The sequence below is a fragment of the Anas acuta genome, chromosome 2 (assembly GCF_963932015.1).
Source record: "Anas acuta chromosome 2, bAnaAcu1.1, whole genome shotgun sequence".
Lineage (NCBI taxonomy): Eukaryota > Metazoa > Chordata > Aves > Anseriformes > Anatidae > Anas > Anas acuta.
In genome coordinates, this window is record NC_088980.1 from 10,843,493 (window position 1) to 10,864,005 (window position 20,513).

The 20,513-nt window shown below is 39.0% G+C and overlaps 1 protein-coding gene across 6 annotated transcripts in view; it reads left to right on the plus strand.

Moving 5' to 3' along the window:
• The window catches only part of ZMYND11 (zinc finger MYND-type containing 11), a 105,848-nt gene that overhangs the window by 69,454 nt on the left and 15,881 nt on the right, over window positions 1-20,513 (plus strand). For 3 of the 6 annotated variants that reach the window (XM_068673467.1, XM_068673466.1, XM_068673469.1), the window contains 4 exons: window positions 5,914-5,958; window positions 8,763-8,924; window positions 18,536-18,613; window positions 19,039-19,131. In XM_068673467.1, the coding sequence (XP_068529568.1) occupies window positions 5,914-5,958; window positions 8,763-8,924; window positions 18,536-18,613; window positions 19,039-19,131 (378 nt within the window). The remainder of the gene's footprint in view (window positions 1-5,913; window positions 5,959-8,762; window positions 8,925-18,535; window positions 18,614-19,038; window positions 19,132-20,513) is intronic. The other 3 variants (XM_068673471.1, XM_068673468.1, XM_068673472.1) reach the window with 3 other exon arrangements.

Here is a 20,513-nt window from a genome sequence, read left to right on the forward strand (position 1 = left end):
TAAAGGGAACAAAACCTTCACATACATAATGTGGAAATAAAAGGCACTGCACCTAATAAATACTTCACTCCATCACTGATTTATCTCCCTAATGAAAATAGCCTACAAACCTCCTCTTGGTTCAACCTAAGTAAAAAATGGTGACATTAATAGCAGAAGTGAATCCAGTTTCTGAGCAGATAAGTTGCAAGTTTCTATTAACCTTGAACTCACTTGGAACACGAAGAAGGAAAAAAATATTTTCATTTAAGATCATATTCTCTTTCTAATATCCTGGAGGAGAATGCTTGCATTGCCTCACCTCAAATAATGGATACTACTGCTACCCAAACGTGATCTTCTGGGGAGGGAAACTGAGATTTATTCATTGCTTCAGGAACACAGCTTATAGGCTGAGAAGATAAACACAGAGGGATTTTAGCAGTTGTTTTGGCTGCTGGCATGCTACTATACTTCTTAGAAAAAGTTCCCTTCTTCGTTAGCTCTGGGAGTTAGAGACTGGCTCTGTACTTTGGAGCCAATCACCTTGAACTGGCCAGAACCTAACTACAAGGTAGGAGAGGGAATAAAAATCTACCTGTCGTGGCAGGAATCCAGAGAAGACTTTGGTGGTTTCATGCCAGAAACAGAAGACTTCTAAGACAAACTGGCAATAAATTAATTAGACAAACTTGGGCTTGCAGATTAAGCTCAATGAAAGAAAGCCAAAAGAGTACGGAGAGGCTCTGGAATTCACTGCAGAACCTGAGTCTTCTTGCATGTGTGCATCAGAACTGGAAGCAGTTATCAGTGAAGAAAATGAAAATGGATTATCATGAGCCTATAAATGCATCTGTGTTTAATACATGTTACGGAGAAAGAGATTTTGGTCTGTCTCCTGACTGATGATTTTATGCTCTTTTCAGGATAAAAATGATTTCTAAAGTGAGATAAATTAAAAATAATGGAACAAATTAGTTGTTAGCTGATAATCTGAAAATCCGTGTAAAATGAGCCATAATAAATAAATAAAGTACTTGAGGTTAAGCAAGATGTCTAGGTAGTTGTGAGGACATATGAAGTCATTATTGCTTTGGATTTCTTTTTGTGATAAAGTGTAAGTAATGAATACCACAAAGCGTCCTGCAAAGTCAGTTTGTGGAAATCCATTTTAAAGATGAAGCCCAGGTCATCAAAGGAGAGGATCTATAAAAAGGCAACTGATTTGCAATGGACAGATTATCCTGTCTGTAAAAGCACAGATCATTGTAGCTACTTGCTGCAGTAAGGTTTTAGAAAAGGAAGGAGAAGATAAAGTGAAACAATTTTCATAAAGGGATTCTAGCTGCTGACATCTTTTTGGCTTTGAAGGAGAGATGGATGCTTGCTTATTTGCTGAGCACTTCTGATGAGCAAAAGCAGCAGGAAAAAAATACCAAGCAAAACAGGAGCCAATGTGTTTAGTAAATACGTATATACAAGGAAACTGCTAGGGAGAAAATGAGCTTACTTTGATGCTGAATTTACTCTAACGTTACATGTAAAACATGGGATATCTAAGAAGCTTTATCTTTGTAAAGCCATCATCCTGATCAAGTATGGATCCTGTACCGCAATGATAAAAGGGAAATACTTTATTAAACAGCTAGCTTGCTATTTACCTGCTGCAGAGATGGATAAGTCCTCTGAGCCATCAAGCAATTAATCTTGCCTTCTTCAGTTCTGAGCCTTACCCGTCGTTGTGATGAAGAAAAGAGAAGAGCAGATTCAGTGGGGTACTGAATGCAGGTTTACAGGAGGATTGTTGCTTGCTGAGAAATAGATGGAGCTGAGGATGTTGTGTCATGAAGAGAAGGCTGACCCAAAGGGCAGGAGGAAGACTGACCTCACAACAGGCTAGGACCTGTGGAGAAAAACATATGCAGTGTCTCCACTGTGTTTGAAAACAATGGGAATGGTGCTCCATGATGCCTTGTGTTTGTTAGACCCAGGTAGCATTTAATGCACTGTACTGTCTGCCTGAAAACCAAGGTATCTGCTAGTGATTCGTGGTATGATTTGTTACTGGGGACTATACCCAGTGAGATACAGCATGCTTAAAAAAGAGGAAACTGTGCTTGTACTAGGTGCATAACTGCTAGTCGTCCTCTGAAGGAAGGAGTACGGATCCTCATCCAGCTCCACAGATGAACAAGCACATTTTGTAAACCTTTTATTACAGAGCAGTCACTTAGAAGTTCAACAGCAGTGCAAAACCAGTGGATAGTGGGAGACACTACAAGGTTGAGCATGGTTTATTTAGCATTTCCACAGTCCTTAAGGGCTCTTGCACCTGCTCTTGTCTGCACTCCTTTCAGAGTGCTTTAGTATGGGACAGATTCAGATATTTATGCTCTGAGAGAAGTGTCGATGCACAGACCAATAATTTAAGCGTGTAGTAGCTGTTTAGAGCAAACGTATAAGTAAGATGCATTTCCTTCAGGTTTTGTACTGGAGGACAGGAGTGCTGTAGATAGTGCACCCCTACAGTAGTTTATTACATTTGTGAATCATCAAGACTGAAAAATGCACTGCAAAGTTTTAACGATTACCCATACAAAGCTCATGTGTAGTCAAAAAGCTTGGATGGGAAAAGCTCAGATGCTGCCTGAAAAAAGACAGAAAGGAATTGGTAGATTAACAATGGAAAAATTGTTTAGAAATAGCTATTGCTGTGGGGTTTTGTTTAAAGTGAATGGGTGCACAGGTGCAGCATGCCCTGGGACCTCTTACAGAGAGGACTGAGTGAAGAAAAGTTTGATTGAGTGATGGTATTGTAGACATATACATGCTAGAATGCAGTACCAGCTCTTGCTATCATAACAAAGGCTTTCCATTTGCCTCAGGAAGTTTGAAATATGAAAGATTAAGTACAGAAGATAGGAAGTTCTTCCCAGCAGCAGATGATGATGGATATAGGTTGCAAAATGCAAGATGTGAGAAAGGAATGTGTAGTCCTTGTGGGAGGCATTTCCTTTGATCTATCTGTCTACTTGATACAGACTGGTAGTCAACTTCTGTTTGATTCTGATGAAGAGTTACTGAAAGCCAACTAAGAGACATGAACAGCAGAATCCAAAACTCTAAAAGCTTCTCTCTTAGCTGAAGGAATCAAAGGAAAGAAGCATTCCTTGTGACTGTTCCTGAATCCTGAAATACCCCTGAAGAAACTGAATCCAGAACATTTGCCTCAGGAATAACGTCTTTAAATTGAGCATGGCCCAATTATCTCATTAGATGTCAGTGGAACTGTAGGAACTCATTCATTGAGATTCTTACTAGTTTGAAAAGGTTACAAAATAATCAGGAAAAAATTCCACTAAAGTTTTGGATTGGCGATTTTAAAATGTCTTTAAATAAATATAGCATGCTACTATTTTCGAATAGGTTTTATTTTGGTAATGACTTCTTTCTGCTGGCGTGGACCATGTTGCCATTCTAGATTCCTGTACTGTGACAGACCAAAAGTGTTGTTATGATACAGTCTGGGTGAAATCTTGCAGTGTATCCGCTAATACTCTTCCTCTAGACTAAATGTTAAAAAAGCTGTTTTAAGTTCTTTATTAGTTGGACAGCGGGAGCTGTAGGGACTGTTTCAAGCACAGACACTACAGGGCTGACCAGGACTTTGCACACAGGTAGGTCTGAATAAAAACGCAGTGATCTGAAAGGAGCTGTGTGTGCACGAGTGTGTATGAGAGTTACTGAGAAACACCACAGCAGCACATAGGTAAGCAGCAAAGAAACTCTGAAGAAGCACATGAAACAGAACACCCGGAAAAAAAAAAGTTGAAAGAGTGCTATGGGACACAGTGCCACACAGGAAAAGGCTGGGAACCATGAGCTCCATGGGAAGTGCTTTTCTTCGTTTGCGTCATACTGAATTTAGGACAACAGAACTGTATGTATGTTATTCATAAATAAACATGATTGCGCCAAAGAAGTAACTGACTTATAATTGTTTTTCCCATCTATGTGACCCCCTTTTTTTTTTTAGCTTACTGTTTGGGTCCAAAGGATAGCCATAATTTGGATGGCTTGGGAAATCTAGTTCAACAGTGTGAAACCAGCAAATCCCCATAAAGGGGAGTTTCAAGAATAGTTTTGCCTTTTTCCCCCTCCCTTTTCCTCTCTCCACCTGATAGTAGAGTGACTTATTACCGAGTATCTGGGCTACCATTAAGGGACTTGGAGAAAACAGATTAACAGGTAAGAAATGAGTTATGTTAATGGCATATGCATTATAAAAAGGCAAAGTGGTCCTTTTAGACAGAATCTAAAGAGGAGGTTATATTGTTTTCATGTGCTATGACTACTTATAAATTATAGGAAAATAAAAATGTACTGTTTGTTTTTACTTTTTTTTTCTTTTTTTCTTCAATAATTACGGGCTTGGTAAGGTATGGGAGTGACCTAATTGTTCCAGTTGTGACCTCTAAGTTATTGTTAATTTCACTGTCAGTATGTGCTTCACATCTCCTACTTAATGGTATGCTAATTGTACAGCAGATTGTCACATTCTCCAACATACAGATTCCCTATTTCAATTACAGCTAAGTAAATCTCCATTACTAATGAGTAAGCATTTCTTTTCCATGTACATTTGCATTATAATGGACATTTTCTTTATGCACTAAAATTATTCTTTTCCTTGACAACAACTATATATTTTATTTTACAGTAAAGGCTACGACATGATGATTCATTCTTTTCTGTTGGGTTTATCTGTATTTAAATTGTCAAATGTGCTGGATAGCCTGACATTTTCTGTCCCGTGTTATTTTTCTGTATTTCCAGAATTAATTTATGTATTTGCTTTAAGACAACCAACTTAAGACAAATCACAGAAAAGTAAGCTTATGTGTCAGTCATCAATTAAGCTGTATTTCAGAATTGTTGCATTGCTTCATTCGTGTTGCTGAGAAATTTCAACTGCTGTTCATGTCAGCGCAAAGTGACCTTTATGATACCATGTTTGACTGATCTGAATGTAAAGAACAAGTGACCACAAGTGACCCATATCACCGCCAGATCCCACTCTGCTTAACAGAGCATAGCTCTTTGGCTATCAAATACAATCCCCAAACAGACATTTGCTGCCCCGCTATGCATATATCTACACATGCGATGGACAGCTGAGTAAAATGAGGGGGAAGGCCTCCTGGTACATCCGAGCTATGCAGCTCTGCTGCCAAATCTGCGCCCTCCAGAGGGTTGCAGCCAGTCTCTGGGTGCAGCTGAGCTTGGGCAGCCGGCTCCTGCCGGCGGAGGATTCCCTTCGTCTGCCAGCACCGTGACCCAAGGGGCTTTCCCTGCCCTTCCTCGGGGAATGAGGAGACTGGCAAATTGAGCCCCTGTGCCGGAGATCCTTCCTTTGTTCTGCATGGCCCTGGGAAAATGTGTCACCTTTTGTAAAAAAATAAGGACCGTGAGTCTTGTCGAGAAAGCGATAATTTAATTTTTGTTCGTATGCACTGAAGAAACGTTGCTTTGGTTTTGTTGGGGTCACTGCCTACACGGTAAATTAAAAACAGGGGTCTTTTTGAGATGCCCAACACAAATTTATGTATCAAAGAGGGTGCGTTAATTAACAATAATGCATATTCTTGAAGATTTTTAAGTTGGCCTGGTGGTGGGTGTATATATGGGGCAAAAGATGGGGTGTTGGGTTCTTTTAATTATATAAGTACATGGGATGTTGAAAAGAAACAAAATTTGGTTAAAGCATTAGGTAGCATTGAAGAAATGCAGGAGGAAATGTTTGCAACCAGATGTTAGAAGTAACAGATTGATTTCCTGGTCACTGTGCATGAATTCTTTCTAGCCTTGTGTATATCCTGATAATCGGATGGATCACAGTATAGATACAAGTTTGTTTTGTTTTTATTTTGAAAGGCCTACGGTATGCAGCCTTTTTCCCAGACAGCAGCAAAAAACAAGGTGAACAATTTTTGCACTATGTGGTTTTGAATTCTGTCATATTTTCTATTACGTTTCTGTCTTCCATTAGGATAGCTTAGTTTCCTCTATTAACCACCACCATCATCCACATCACTTCCAATTCCGAGTTTAGTCTACATTATGTATGTATATAGTTTGCTGATTTTTTTCTCTCTCCTGGGGGCTGGAAGTGGTTACTCACACGTTACAGTTCAAGATGTTGTTACAATGGTTGCCCTTTAATCAGTCATTTTCGGAGTGGCTGATGACACCTGGTGGTGTGTTTCGTAAATGCAGACTTAACCGGGTTTGCAGCTGGCGGAGCATTTTGACCTGGCCTAGCCCGAGCACTGGCAGTCAGAGTTTGAGCTATTTTAATGAATCTGACCTCCTGCATGAAAAAAAATAATAATAAAAAAATCTGTTGGGAGCACATTCTCCTCCCATCCAAACCGAAGTAAACCAAGAGAAGCAGTAACATTGCACTGCTGTTGGAGCAAAATTAATGCCTCTGACCTTGCTATTGAAGTCAATAGTATAGCTTCTCACAAGGGCTATGTATCTTTTTTATTTTCTTAATTAACTTTACCAATATATTGCATAAATGAATGTTTTATATATATACATATTTACGCACTAAATATACTGCATTAAACTAAAAATCTTTCCCGTGAAAAGCCTAGGTGATTATATTTAGAAATAATGATGTTTTCAAAACTTTGGAGTGGGAATACTGAGGGAAGCTTCTTCTGGTGTTTTATTTAACGTCATGGTTTCTGGCTTGAGTGCATGATTTTTCTTGCCAGCAAATATATTTCCGTATGTTTATTAAATTCCACATCTCTTTGCCAGTATATTTCCTAACAATGGAATATCTGGGATCTACCAATAAGTAACTAGTACAAATAAAAAAAAAAAAAGCTGGAATCCTCATTCTTTGGTAAAATTCCTCAGTAGCCAGAACCTATTGGGCTTTTCTCAACTTGATTTTTATCTGGATACAACTTTAATCAAAACTGATTCTCTTTCTTGCTTAATTGGCCTTTTATTCCTATCTGATTTTTTTTTTTTTGTAGTTTTATAAAGAAGATAAATATTACACTAAATATAAAAGAATTTTAAGGCAATACTTTATCCTGATTTTTGTAAATCTACAGAGAATTCCAATGCATCTACAATGCAGTATCTTTAGTTATTTCTAAAATATTGCAAAGAAAGGATTCCCATCATGTTTTGCCACCGGACTTTGTGGAAGGGGAAAGATTTGGTGAAATGAGAATATGTTCTTTATAGCCAAATTAAGTGGTATTGTTTTGCCATTCTTAAGTATACAGAATTGACATAAAATTAAATGAGAAAAAAAAAAAACGGTAGAAGAGTCAAGTTACACTGTTAATCTGAACAACAAAGGAGGGCAAAGTTCTGAGTTAAAAATCATAGGTTAAGGGTTTGTTGTTTTTTTTTTTTTTTTTTTTTCTTATTTCCCTAAGCTTACTGCCCCAACATTCATGGTGCATAAACTTTAGTGTAGGCAGTTTGGGTTGAGGCTGTTCTGAAATCTCTTTTATTTGTGGGGGGCTCTGCTCAGACGAGTTACACGACACAGCTGCTCTTCAGCCTAAGGGCCTGGCAGCTCCACTTTGTGTCACTTCTTACCCCAACCTAGGTGACAGCACTTGCCAGCCATGGGAAAGGGAGGATGGCACAGATGCCTGGTCTGGCCACTGGTGGGAATTGCTAACTCCTTTACAGCATGACATTAAACATAGCTTGGCCAGATTTTTATCAAGATAATTTAGTCAAGAGCAGGAGTAAATTTTTTCAGAGATCTGAACCCATTGAAAAGTGACATTTGACATTAAAAGGCATAGGGAGTTTTATCTGAGATGTGACAGTTATTTTGTCTTCCAAGTGTAGGGAAAAGTGTGGCATTTCAGATAACACAAACATTTAATGGTGGCCACTGGCAATTCTGTCTGGTTTTAGTGCTACAGATTCCTAGAGCAAAATTCTTCCTCCAAATTATATGCATGCTGCTCTCATTTACTTCAGCAAAGCTTATGCACATGTTTCAAAGGTCAGAATTTGGCCATTGGGGCTGAATTTTCAAGAAAGAGTGTATTAAAGACATCTGTGCATCAACAGAACCATATCCTTTGTTTTTTGTAGGACATCTCAGGAAGAAGCCTAGTGCTGTTGGGCACTGCAAGTGAAACTGTTTCTATTTTTTGAATTGTATTGGGATTGCTTAGCGGAAACATTTCTTGCAGTAATAGGTTCATGATTTCATTTATTCCTTGTGACTCAACACTTTGATACTGAAAAGTTGTCAGTTTTAAGAGAGTAAAGACTGGAAGGGGCCACCCTTCTGAATATTACAGTTGGCAATATACTGTAACAATCAAAACGAGAGGAAATAGTCCAAGGAAGTAGGTATGGTCTATTGAGGTGCACAAACTTTTGTTTGTAGTCTAATACAGAGAGGCTGACAACAGTGTTCTACACAAAGGTAGAAAACAAACCCACTTTTCACTGTGGACAGAGCTCATATTTGAAATTATGTTACTAATCAGACACTTGAAAAAAACTAAAACTTGGCATTCACATGCTATTGGAGTTAGTATGTATTAAATTGATGAAGATCTTTAAGCATGTAGATTTTCCCCTGTTTTTTAAACATTATATACTTCTTAAATTGTTTATAATGTCTAATTGCTGCTGGATTTCAAGACATATCAATTTTGTTCTTAGTTCCTGCAGATTTTGACAGAATATCATACCGAAATATTTTGTATTTTTTGTAGGACTGGGAAACAGAAAATCATGACTGGTATTGTTTTGAATGCCATTTGCCTGGAGAGGTGTTGATATGTGACCTGTGTTTTCGTGTGTATCATTCCAAGTGTTTGTCTGATGAGTTCAGGCTTAGAGACAGCAGTAGTCACTGGCAGTGCCCAGTTTGCAGGGTGAGTACCTATGAGCTTTCATGTGCTGATTAGAGGATTGATATTCATTAATAGTTTCATTAAGGTGTCCAGATGGTCTGGCCAGGTTAATGGATAAAGAACCGAATATTTAAACAATGGTACATATCTAGAGCATCTGTACAGAGATACCAAAATATGGTGCATGTAGCAGATGGTTATTTTTGAAGACTCCGGCAAGTTTTACTTATGCATTTGAAAGCACACAGTACATACTGTGTGGGTATGTGTGTACGGATGTATGCAATGTATGAATGCAGGATATGGTGGAAATCTTCAACACGAGTAAACAAATTGCTGTATAAGATGCTACTGTTTTTACTTAATCTCATTCTAATGAATCATAATGTATTTTTTTTTTATATTTTGATGACTGCATTCTTACTATTTTATTGGAATCATATTTCACATTATAAAGCCACAATCATGTTGCTGACAATGGCAGTATCTAAAGCCATGGGGTGAAATCCTGCCTCTCACTTCTGCGCATTTTATTGGCACAAAAAAAGCCAATATGCATTTCACCCCTAGCATCTGTATCTATACTGCTTTTTCTTTACAATTGCTGTTCTTACAAATGTGGTAGGGAGACAGTTATTTCATATATACCATAGAAGAATGAGCAGGTATGTTGACTACATGTTATTAGAAGAGTAGACATTCGTCATGGTAGTGCTTGCTGGTAGCTGGCCTTGAATCAGCCAGATACATCTCCTTACAGCTGTCATCTCTGCATAACCTCCCACAGTGAACCACATCTCTAGGCCTCCTTAAATAGGGAAAAATGTATACAAATGATTAAAATAAAATTGTTGGTATTCAGATGCATAAAACTGCCAGTTGCCCTCTGCCTTGGCTTGCTGGAGGGGAAGGAAACTCCCTTGGTAAAAGCTTAGATCTAGCCGTGGAGGACCGACCTTCTGTGCTGCAAGCAGTGTAAGGCTTCGGGTGCTTCCTAGTGCAGAGAAGCAGTTTTTTAAAACATGTGGATTGTTTTGTTTCAAAACAATACTTTCTGACTGCTGTTGCCTTAGAACCAGTTGTAAAAACCTGACACTTCTGCCTCAGCTTGGGAACTCAGAGGGTTTAAGGAAATAATGAAAATAAGAAAATTGAGCCTGCCTCAACAAGTGAAAGGGAAGGAAGAAATAGTGGTGGCAGGGAACAGTTAAGAATAAGGACATGCACTGTATCTTCCTGCATTGAAATACCATCATTTAATTTAGCTACTCAATATTCCCTCTGTTAAAAACAACAAATGGTCATATATAGGAGAATTGCTTTTAGATTTTTAAATAAATCTCTTTAATAACAGTTGATTCTCATAATAAATATGGATAGCTCTTGTAAATGCTTAGATAAACCAGATCCCATCTCCATTCTAGTTTACAAACAATTTTAGATGACATTTTAAGCCACCTTGTATGGTGACTTAAAACATCTGTCTTGTAAGATGGAAGTCATCAGGGTGGAAGAGCTGAATCACTGCACGCAGTATGCGCAGATATGTAGAGGGTTCAGCTTTGAGATCGGTTTGGCCTTCATCCTAGAGCTTTGAGATCCTCTATGGCAGTGATATTAAACAAATGTTTACCTTTAAGAAAAAGCTATGAAACTTAGGCCAAAAATCAATGTTCTTATTTTTTTGCATATTGGTTCCCTTTTTATTACACAAAGTCTAGGGAGAGGTTTTAGGGTCTCTTACATACTTCCTGCCCCAGAGACCTTTGGCTTGCTCAGTGCCTGAGATAATGATCAACCTACTTATAAGAATATTGCCATCCTAAATACCATGGCATCCCTTTTCCCTTTGTGCTTGTATCTTCTACTCTCCTGGTAATTAATCCAACTCATTTGAAGCCCTAATTTTTCAAACTGGGACTTGCACAGTCCCTGGAAGCAAGGGAGAGGTCTTGTTCGTCATGGGAATTAGCATCCTGGTGTCAGGTTGCAGTGTCCTTCCAGTACTTTCCCCCCACCTTCTGAGGAGCTGACTGCTCTGATTTTATTTTAAAAGAGATAGAAAGGCCTATACTCAAAAAACTATGGTAGTTTAGAGAGCTCTGGCTGATATCCAGAGGACATAACAGAGCTTAACTATCTTGCATAAGGGCAATGGGATTTACTTTGCATTATCAGCAGTAAATATGTGTGTTCAAGAAAAGTAATAGCTGGGACAAAGAGATGCATATATTTTTATGGTTTATTCTTGTGACTGGACATAGTACATTTTACCAGGGGATCTCAAAGCTCTTTACAGAGGTGAAATAGAAGTATGTTTGAAACCTTATATTTTGGGAGAAATAATCTAAGAGCACTTCATTCTTATGTAAAGATTACTTCTGTAATGCTGCCAAGGTCAGCAAGCCTTTGGGTTATTCGTTTCACAATTGCTGGTTGTACTGGTTCAATCAACCTGTGCAGCTTCATCTTGCACACTTGACTACTCAGAAACACTGTATAAAGGACATTGCCAAGGATTTGTTCATAATTTTAAAATATTTTTCCTCCCATACCATTTATAACAGTTCCTTGCAAGCTGTGCTCTGAACTCTGTTTCTCTGCTGGCAGTTTTTCTACACTGCATCCATAAGCAAGAATGCCTAATTCCTGGCTTTTTTTTTTTTTTAACTTTACCATACCAATCTGAATATTTTGTACCCTACATAACTCTCAGCAGGAGACAAGAGTCAAACAAAGTTCAATTCAAACCACATTGTGGTGATTGAAAGTTTTCCCTGGCTGCTGACTAATCATTGTCTTAAGTGAAATAAATTGGTATTATCAGCAAAATTCCTGGTAGACAGGTCACAAGAGGGGAACGGTATCAAGGGAGCTTAGAGATTACATTAGACTTTTCCCACTGCTGGAATGGTCCATTCAGTACACGTTTAGTTTACTGAGTCTCTGAAGGATGCAGAAGACTTGTACATTTGTTGCTGCTCTTTGGTTAGATAAAAACAGAAAATTAATTTTCTCTAGTTGTTAATTTAGCACCTCAAAAGTGCAGAATGTACTGCAAAAATACTCAATTTTTTGCTTGAGAAATTAGATGTATACAAAAATCTGAATAGCAGAAAAATGATCCTGTGTCGGGTGACTGACTATGATTGTTTCTTTAAAAAGATAATCAAATAAAGTAATTTTTTAGAAAGGAAAAATGCCGCATAGTTACTTTGTTTGTCCCAGAAGAATACATTTTTATTTGTGAAACAGAAAGTAAAAATTATTCATATGGTTTCACTTGACTCCTAGTTAATTTTTTGCAGTCATCTGCTCATGCATTGATCTCCCATGCTTGTGCTTTACAAAGAATTATAACCAATTTATCTATTGTAGTGGGTGGTTCAGTATTTCTCTGTTTTATGTATATGCAAGCAAAGTAAACTGTAGATCTTAAGATATCAAATGCTGTGCTGATACATATTCTATAAATAGGTTGTTTCTGAGTTCTGGTACTGTGCTGAGCATTTCATAGGGTACAAAAAATGCACCACCATGCAGTTCACAATCAACGTTAGACATAATGTGAAAAGTGAGAGTGACAAACAGTGGAAGGTTACAAATGTAGAAATATAAAGAGTACTCAAGTGAAACAGATCAAATAGTTAGATGGGGGATCGGTCACGATAGCTAATATAAAATACAAGAATGGAAGAGAGAATGTGGAGAATTATGTTGACTTTATGGGGTGCTATGGAAGAGGCAAATTCTTTGAGTTTGTTAGATGACTCATGTGGGTTGACCTCTGCAGGCAGCTGAGCCTTGAAGACCCACTCACCTCCCCCCAGCAGGATGAGGAAGAGAATTAAAAGAGCAGAAGTGAGAACACTTGTGGGTTCAGCTAAATACAGATTCATAGGTAAAGCGAAAGCTGTGCGCACCAACAAAGCAAAATAAGGAGCTCATTCACGACTTCCCAGCAGCAGATTGCATCCCTTTCCAGGAAAGCAGGTCCCCATTGGGTTTAACAGAAGACAACCAGTGTAGCTCTGAATGTTAGCACTTATCCCTTCCTTCCCTCCAGCTTTTACTGGTGGGTGAGCCTGATGTCTGCGGTGTGCAATGTCCCTTTGGTCAGTTGGGGTCGGCTGTCCTGGCTGTGTCCCCTCTCAGCTGTTTGAGTGCCCCCAGCCTCCTCGCTGGTAAGGCAGCTCAAGACATAAAAAGTCCTTGACAGCTTACATTGCTCAGCAACAGCTAAAACATCCCTGTGTAACCAATGCTGTTTTGGTCACAAATCCAAAACATAGCGCCACAGAGATACTATGAAGAAAACGAACTTATCCCAGCCAGACCCAGTACAATAACTGCAAGACATGTTCCCTAAACAGCACCTGGCATTTGTACACAACAAATAGCAGTGAATTGGGTGGTGCAGGGAGAGCCTAGTACAGGACCCATGGTAGCACCACCTGGTTCGGTGCACAGAGCCTAGCTCTGAGGAGGTGCTCAGCAGTCCTCTCCCGTTCACCTCAAAGCCCCTGAAGTAAATCGGGGAGACGGCAGAATTGGGCACTGCATAGGACATACTTAATACAGCATTTTTTCCCACAGTAGTGGGAAAACTGGGAAGCCTCCACTTAGAGGAGCCTCCTACCAGCTTCTCTGTGCACATAAAAGCATATTTAATTTATGTGGTGCTTCTTACTCAGTTACTGAAAGCATCGTACAAACTGACTTGTGGATTCAGCTGTAATGTCTCCAAAAGCACCTAACTGTCTGAAAAGTCTCATGTAACTGCATATAGTCTTGAAAGAGGGAGGCCTTATGCTGTGTTCTTCCCAGGCAGTGGTTTTGGCTGTTGTTCCCTGTCAGGGCTCTGGTTGCTCTGTGACCCGTCCTCTGTGCCTGCATAACTTTCTCACTGGTGCAGAAAACCTGAGGGCCTAACTCAGGGCAGAGAGTTTAAGAGGATGGCAGAGAAGTAAAGCTTTCCATATATAGCACCAAATTCCTCTGTAAATTTAAGCCCTAAAAAAAAAATTAAAAAAAAATAAATCCGAGGGCCTGTGGGTGAAGCAGGGAGTTTGTAAACAGCAACGGTGGATAAATGTTAGTTTTGTACACATAGCTCTCCTCAGTGGATGCAGCCCTGGAAACCTGAATCGCTTCTGAAAGTGGAACTGGTGACTTAGTAATGTGTATCTGTCATTGAGTGGCCTTCACCTAATCCATCACTGAACTTTTTCTCACCCATACATGGAGCTTTTCAGTGCGTGCACACTGATGGTTGAGGGAGGAAGGGAAAAATTTTGGTTAATGGGAGACTGAAAGGAGAAAATATAATTGTGTTGGTTATAGCTAGACAGAATGCTGCCACTAACTCTGCACTTCTCAAACCTACACCATGCAGTCTCTATTTTTTTTCCTTCTCAAAAGGAAAATTGCAGGAACTGCAGCATAGTGACCTAGTCACCCCAGGACTTACAGCTGCTAACTCAGGGTGCGAAGGACAGTCACTTCCATTATAAACTGCTCCTGCAGGACAGAGCCTTCTTTGAGAGTCCCCCTAGCTGCTACCAGCCTCATGTAGTCTTGTGGTGAATTCCTGCACTATAAGCATACTAGAAGTGACTGTTACAGTCACACCTGCAGGCTGCAGTGTATTGCTGCCTTCTTTAACAGCCAAGCAGTATTATTAGTTTGGTATATTGAATACCAACAGCAATGTAAATCCAACTTTCAGGTACCTGCTTCTAAGAAATAGATGGGGCACAGTGAGTAAAGCATATAAAAATATTTCCTGCACCCACCAGCAGAGTTAGGCTGTAGCCATGGCCTTCTACCTACAGGTCTCATGAATCTTCTTACATGAGGATTGCTGTTGTCAAGTTTATGGCTTCACTCCTGCATTCACTATGTAAACATGTATGCCTGACCAAGCCTTTCAGTTTACTGTGATTCAGTGCAGAAAGGCCATGGATTTCTCTAAAAAATTGGTGTGATTTAAAATGCCTCCTTGCTGGGGCCTAACCCTGGTGGGCAGCTAAGCACCACACAGCTGCTCCCTCTCTTCACCCCCTCTGCTCCTCAGTGGGGTAGGAGAAGAGGAAAGCGGGAGTAAAAGCAAGAAAACTTGTTGAGAAGTGGAAGAAGAGAGAAAATAAAACAAGCGATGCAAACAAAGGCTGGCTATTAGCTGAGCAAAAGATGGCTAATGTCCCTAAACACTCAGTTTTCTGTTTTTATTGCTGAGCATGATGTCACATGGCATGGGGTATCTCTTTGGTTAGCTTGGGTCATCTACCTGGTTGTATCCCCTCCCAGCCTCCTGCACACTATTAACTGGGGATACGGTGAGAAACACAGAAGTCCTTGATGCTGTGCAAACACTGTTGAGCCATAACTAAAACATCAGTGTGTTATCAGCATTGTTTTGGTCACAAGTCTGGCAAACAGCACCATACCAGCTGCTGTGAAGAAAATAAACTCCACCCCAGCCAGAACAAGTGCAATCCTTATATTAACATGATATGTCCTACAAAGAGTATATCTGCTAGTATAAAGATCCTCAAACTTCTCTTTTGGCTGAACTGAGTCTTAGCAGCCTCTTTGAAATAAACTTGTACTTGAGCAAGGGTTGCAGTAGTGTGTCTTAGTAGCTCTGACTGGGGGAAAGGATGTGCAGTGGATCTTACCACTTGTACAGAATCACAAGCCATCATCATTGTTTGCCTTTCCCCAAAGTAGGAAATGAAGAGACCTGATTTGCATTTGTACTTGCTTTTATATCACTCTGGCTATAAAAGGGCCCAAAAGTGGGTACATTTTATTGTGTTAGAGCAAAACAATTAGATTTTATGTAAATCTATGCCCCATCTAATATTGTCTATTTTCTTGCTTGAAGTTTTTCGAGTTTGGCTTCCCCAAGAACACTGCAAGTCTTCAAAATACGTAATTGTTTCATTTTTTATTATTTTGTTTTGTTTTCTTTTAATTACACATTTTCAGCCATAGCTTCCAAACAATGTGTTAGTGGTACCTCCTAGAGGGCTAATCTTTGCTGAAAAATGAATAAAGTGGTTTGATTGTAACTTTCTACAGAGGGTGAGTAACCTTTCCATAAAAAGACATCTTGCTTGCTGGTAGGCTTCTATTCCCTAAATTCATTACCTTTCAATATTTAGAACCTGAAGATCGATTTTTTTCTTAAAATAAATCAGTGTAGGGAATTGAAAGAAAAGTGGAGAAAATCAAGTTTGCCCAAATTGGCAAGCTAATTATATCATTTTCATTGGTGCTTAGGATGGTATTAATTGCTGACATCAGTAACGATACAAAAGCAGCTAACTTTCTTTCATTACAATCTGAAGGATAAATCTGTAAACCATCCATCTTAACACATTCTCTCACAAACTGTCTTGCCCAGCAGGCATGAAAAAAGGTTCACATGAATTTCGAAATACTTGGATGATAAATTCAGAGCCATGTCACAAAAAGAGGACTAGTCTCTGCAAGTCAGTTTTATTGTGTCCTAATAAGTCTCAGTCTGTTAAAATGCTGTGTCATTAGCAAGCACACAGCGCTCTCTTGTCTAAAACAACAACATGACAGCGGCATTTCATAATGCAGAAAATTTAATGCACCTTTAGGTTTCCATTGGAGTAGGACTGTTGTTTTATGCAAAACTGACTAGGTGAATTGAATGCAAGCATCATGCACGTTCTCAAGGCAGACTGCTGCGTGCCGTGTTTACTTTCAACGTGAACATACAGAAGGTGATTCAGACATACAGCACAGAGTAGAAGTCTGTCTCATTCCAGAGTTTGGGCGGAAGGTCTGGGGATGATTAACACTGTGAAAATAATGCTTAAATGTGATAGAAGTGTTAGAGAGCCCTGCTGCTGGCCCTTTCCACAATACTGCATTTTACCTAATAGTGGCAGTGTCCTCTCAGGAACAAGCTATCGTGGTATTCTGCATGCTGAAGTACCCGTGTAGGTTCATCGTTATGGGGCAGAAGCAATTAACAGTACAGCATATGCCATGTTATGGTGAGGTAGAAACATTTCAGCACAGTTAGAAATGATCCTATGCATACCGTTAAGCAATTGAATAAACACCTACCTCGGTAGTGCTATGTACAATTTTGATTTAATTTAAGAAGGTAGTAAGTACAGTCCTGAGATTAATAGTTTACATGTTTGCTGTAGCACAAAGGCCAACCTGTGATTTCAGGGTTGTCAGTGTCTTTCACGAGGAATATAAGCAGAGGAGATTTGGTCAAATTTCTTTTTTTTTTTCTTTATTTTTGTAGTAGTGTGTAACTTATACTCTGCTAAGTAAATATGTAACAGTAGCTGCTCTGTACTCAACATATCTCCTCCCTCTATATGTTCAGGGTCTGATATGAATGCTTCAGTTAAAAGTAACACACTCCTAGTGATTAAAATAGTTCATAAGCCTCTTATCTCTTGTAGCTACCTATTAGGACATAGAAAACTGAATTCTGTTTCTTCTTGTGCATCATAAATAATATTGTTTGCTAAGCAGCATCTGCATAAGTGTGCAGATCTTGCTAAAGACCATGGAAATTTGAAGAGGCAGGTGTAGCAGAAAGAGTATGGTCCCCTCAGTTTGCATACAGGTGGTGATGTGATGCATGAGAAAGGGAGAACTCAGCTTGGCACTCAGCGTATTCAGACGTGCGAGGAGGAGTACACATTTTTTATAGAGACTGAGAATGACTGCAGGAAAGTAAGCCTGGAACCCATGCTGTTGATTCACTGCGCTTTTGTTTTGGAGAACTCTTGTAGGCAAGAGCAAGGAGGAGATAGCACTCTTCAGCTAGCTGTTGTAAGGCCACGCAGAGCTGTGCGCACAGCCGCTGTGACCAGAGGTTGGAAAGGCTGGTTTGTAGCAGCACACTTGGCATCTGAGAGCCACTTGCTTTTCAGCAGCATGTTTTCTGCTTCCCACTAGCCTGGGTTGACTTTGAAGGGTGGGGATGAGACTCTGTACTAGTCCAAGATGATGAAAAGTTCTGGGTCCTGAACTGCTAAAAAGAAGCAGTCTGTGCTCCAGAATCTGAATTAGATTTCATGAGGGAAGAACCGCAAAAAATAATAACTGCAATATTTCTTGAGTGATAGAAAGAGTTTTTACTGGCTAGAGCAATCCTGTGTTTGAGTCCCTCCTAGACAGAGTCTGTTTGCCTAGTAAGCACATAATTTATAGATAGTAATGGATATATTTTTTAAAAATTATTTCTTATTTTATTGAAAATATTAATGCCTTGCTAATTAAAAATAATAATTAAAATACTCCCTAAAATGCCATTCTTCATTACTTTATTCTAATACACTTTTTTACGTGAGAGGTTTTGACAAAATTGTATGAATATAAGTGGAAATAAAACCTGTAATTCTATAGTTGAAGTCCTCATAATTCAAAGCAACACGTATGATTGTTATGATGTGTTAATGTTACTGATTTCCCAGAAAATATTTTCCCTAGAAAAAAATGTTTGATATATACTGTGATCCAAAGTTACCTTTTCAAAAAAATGTTGTGACGCTGATAAAATTTTTGATGGATGAACTTTGAAGTCAAATTTAAAATAATAATATGGTCCTGTTTTTCTTTGACAGAGTATCAAGAAGAAAAACACAAGCAAACAAGAGATGAGCACATACCTGCGGTTCATAGTCTCTCGTATGAAGGAGCGGGTGAGTCTGAATCAGGAAAGTTTATCCAAGTGTTGGGTTGCACTGTAGGGGATGTACTGCAGTTGGTCATGTGTGACTGTGCTGGAAGGAGGGCTACAAGAGGGTGTCATTTTATTTCCCTTGTCATAAGCAGTGTGTGTATTTCAACATACGTTTATCATGTCTCATTGCTTAGAGTAGTATCATTCTGGCAGGAATAGCTTATGCCTTGGGCATAAACTCTTCTGAAGACATGGGTCAGCTCTTCTGAAATGGACATTTTTCAGGTTTGAGATGCATGTAATGTGTAAGACTGTAGAGGAATAGTTGTGCTTTGTGTGTTCCCTACCTGAAATATTCCAAGCTATTGCAATTTTTTAATCTTCTGTGTATGTTTTAAGCAGATTCTCAATGTAATAGCTTGCACTGTCTCATGGTCCTTTCAGGCTATAGATCTAAACAAGAAAGGGAAGGACAACAAACACCCAATGTATCGGAGGCTGGTGCACTCAGCTGTTGATGTTCCTACTATACAGGAGGTAGAGTGATTTGCTTTCTAACTTTCACATTGTTTATGGTGTCTTTTATCAGTGAAGATAACCTTAAGGACTAAAACACGAATCCTGTTTAATTCTCCTCATGACGAGTATTTCAGTATAGTAGCCAGCATTGAATATGGGACCTTAAAATTTCATACTTCTCCTTATGAATAGGTAACCAAGTGAAAACACCTTGAGTAGTGCCTAGTTTTCAGACACAGAATATCCTCAATCCATTTTGTAGTAAGGTGTTACTAGGAGCTGCAGGTAGCTGAAATCTTTTTTTTTAAGTATGCTTTATCTAAGTCACTGAGTACGGACTTGAGTGCCTGTGTTTGCATATCTGGCCCGATGTTTTTGACCATATTCCAATGTTAGTCACTGTGACATTGTGTAGATGTCAACTTTATAAACATCTGAATGACTCATAAAGAACCAATTATTTTGTTGATCACAGAAAATGACTTTTTTTTTTTGCATGTTTTGTATTAATGGTTCCAAAAATAAAGTTCTAGTAGATATTTTTTCCTTTTTTTTCTGAACTGAAGGTCTGATGGTGACTCATGTAAATGAACTACACATGGCCAAAATGGACGGCATATTCACCTATTCATTGCTGCAACTCGCTTGCTATGGCGTGCTAGTATATATTGTCCTTTACAACTACAGATGTAAAAAGCCTTTGCTTTATTATTGTTATTGAAACATATGGATAAACAATAGCTACACTGACAGTTTTGGAGACAACCACTACTGGCTTGCTTGAAGTAGCAGCAATACTGGTGGAACCTGAAAATTGGTCAGGCTTCCCTTTCACTGTGTCACCTTCACCCACTTCCACAGAAGGTCTTTTTGGCCTTGGTAACATCCCAGAAACTGAAGATTTTTTGTTTGATGATTGGAATTCTCATATATATTCTTCACAGAGCATAACTGAAAAGACTGCATTCCTTACTAGACCACGCTAGGAAAATGAACTGGATGGCTCCCTGTAGGCTTTAGTTATGAGTTTGGAAGACTAAAGCCATCAGCCTTCATCAGAAAGCACTCACCGTCAAAGGAAGATCCTAGAACTATAAAAGCAGTCAACATCAATTTGAAACTAGCATGTATTTTATGGTATAAAATCTTTACTTCAGGGAATATACCTTCATTTGAACAAGTATCCTAGGTCACATCTTATGATGAACCTACTCGGACTTGTTATAACTGAGAGGATGTTGTGTTTTTTTCTAACTTAATCAAACATGAAAGCACCTGTTTTACTGCTAGGCTTTGCATAAAGGAACCACTGCAGCCAGTGTTCAGGTACTAGCAAACCATGTCAAAGACATATGAGTATTACTTCTGTATGCAGGAAAGGCAGCGTCTGATCTGTATTG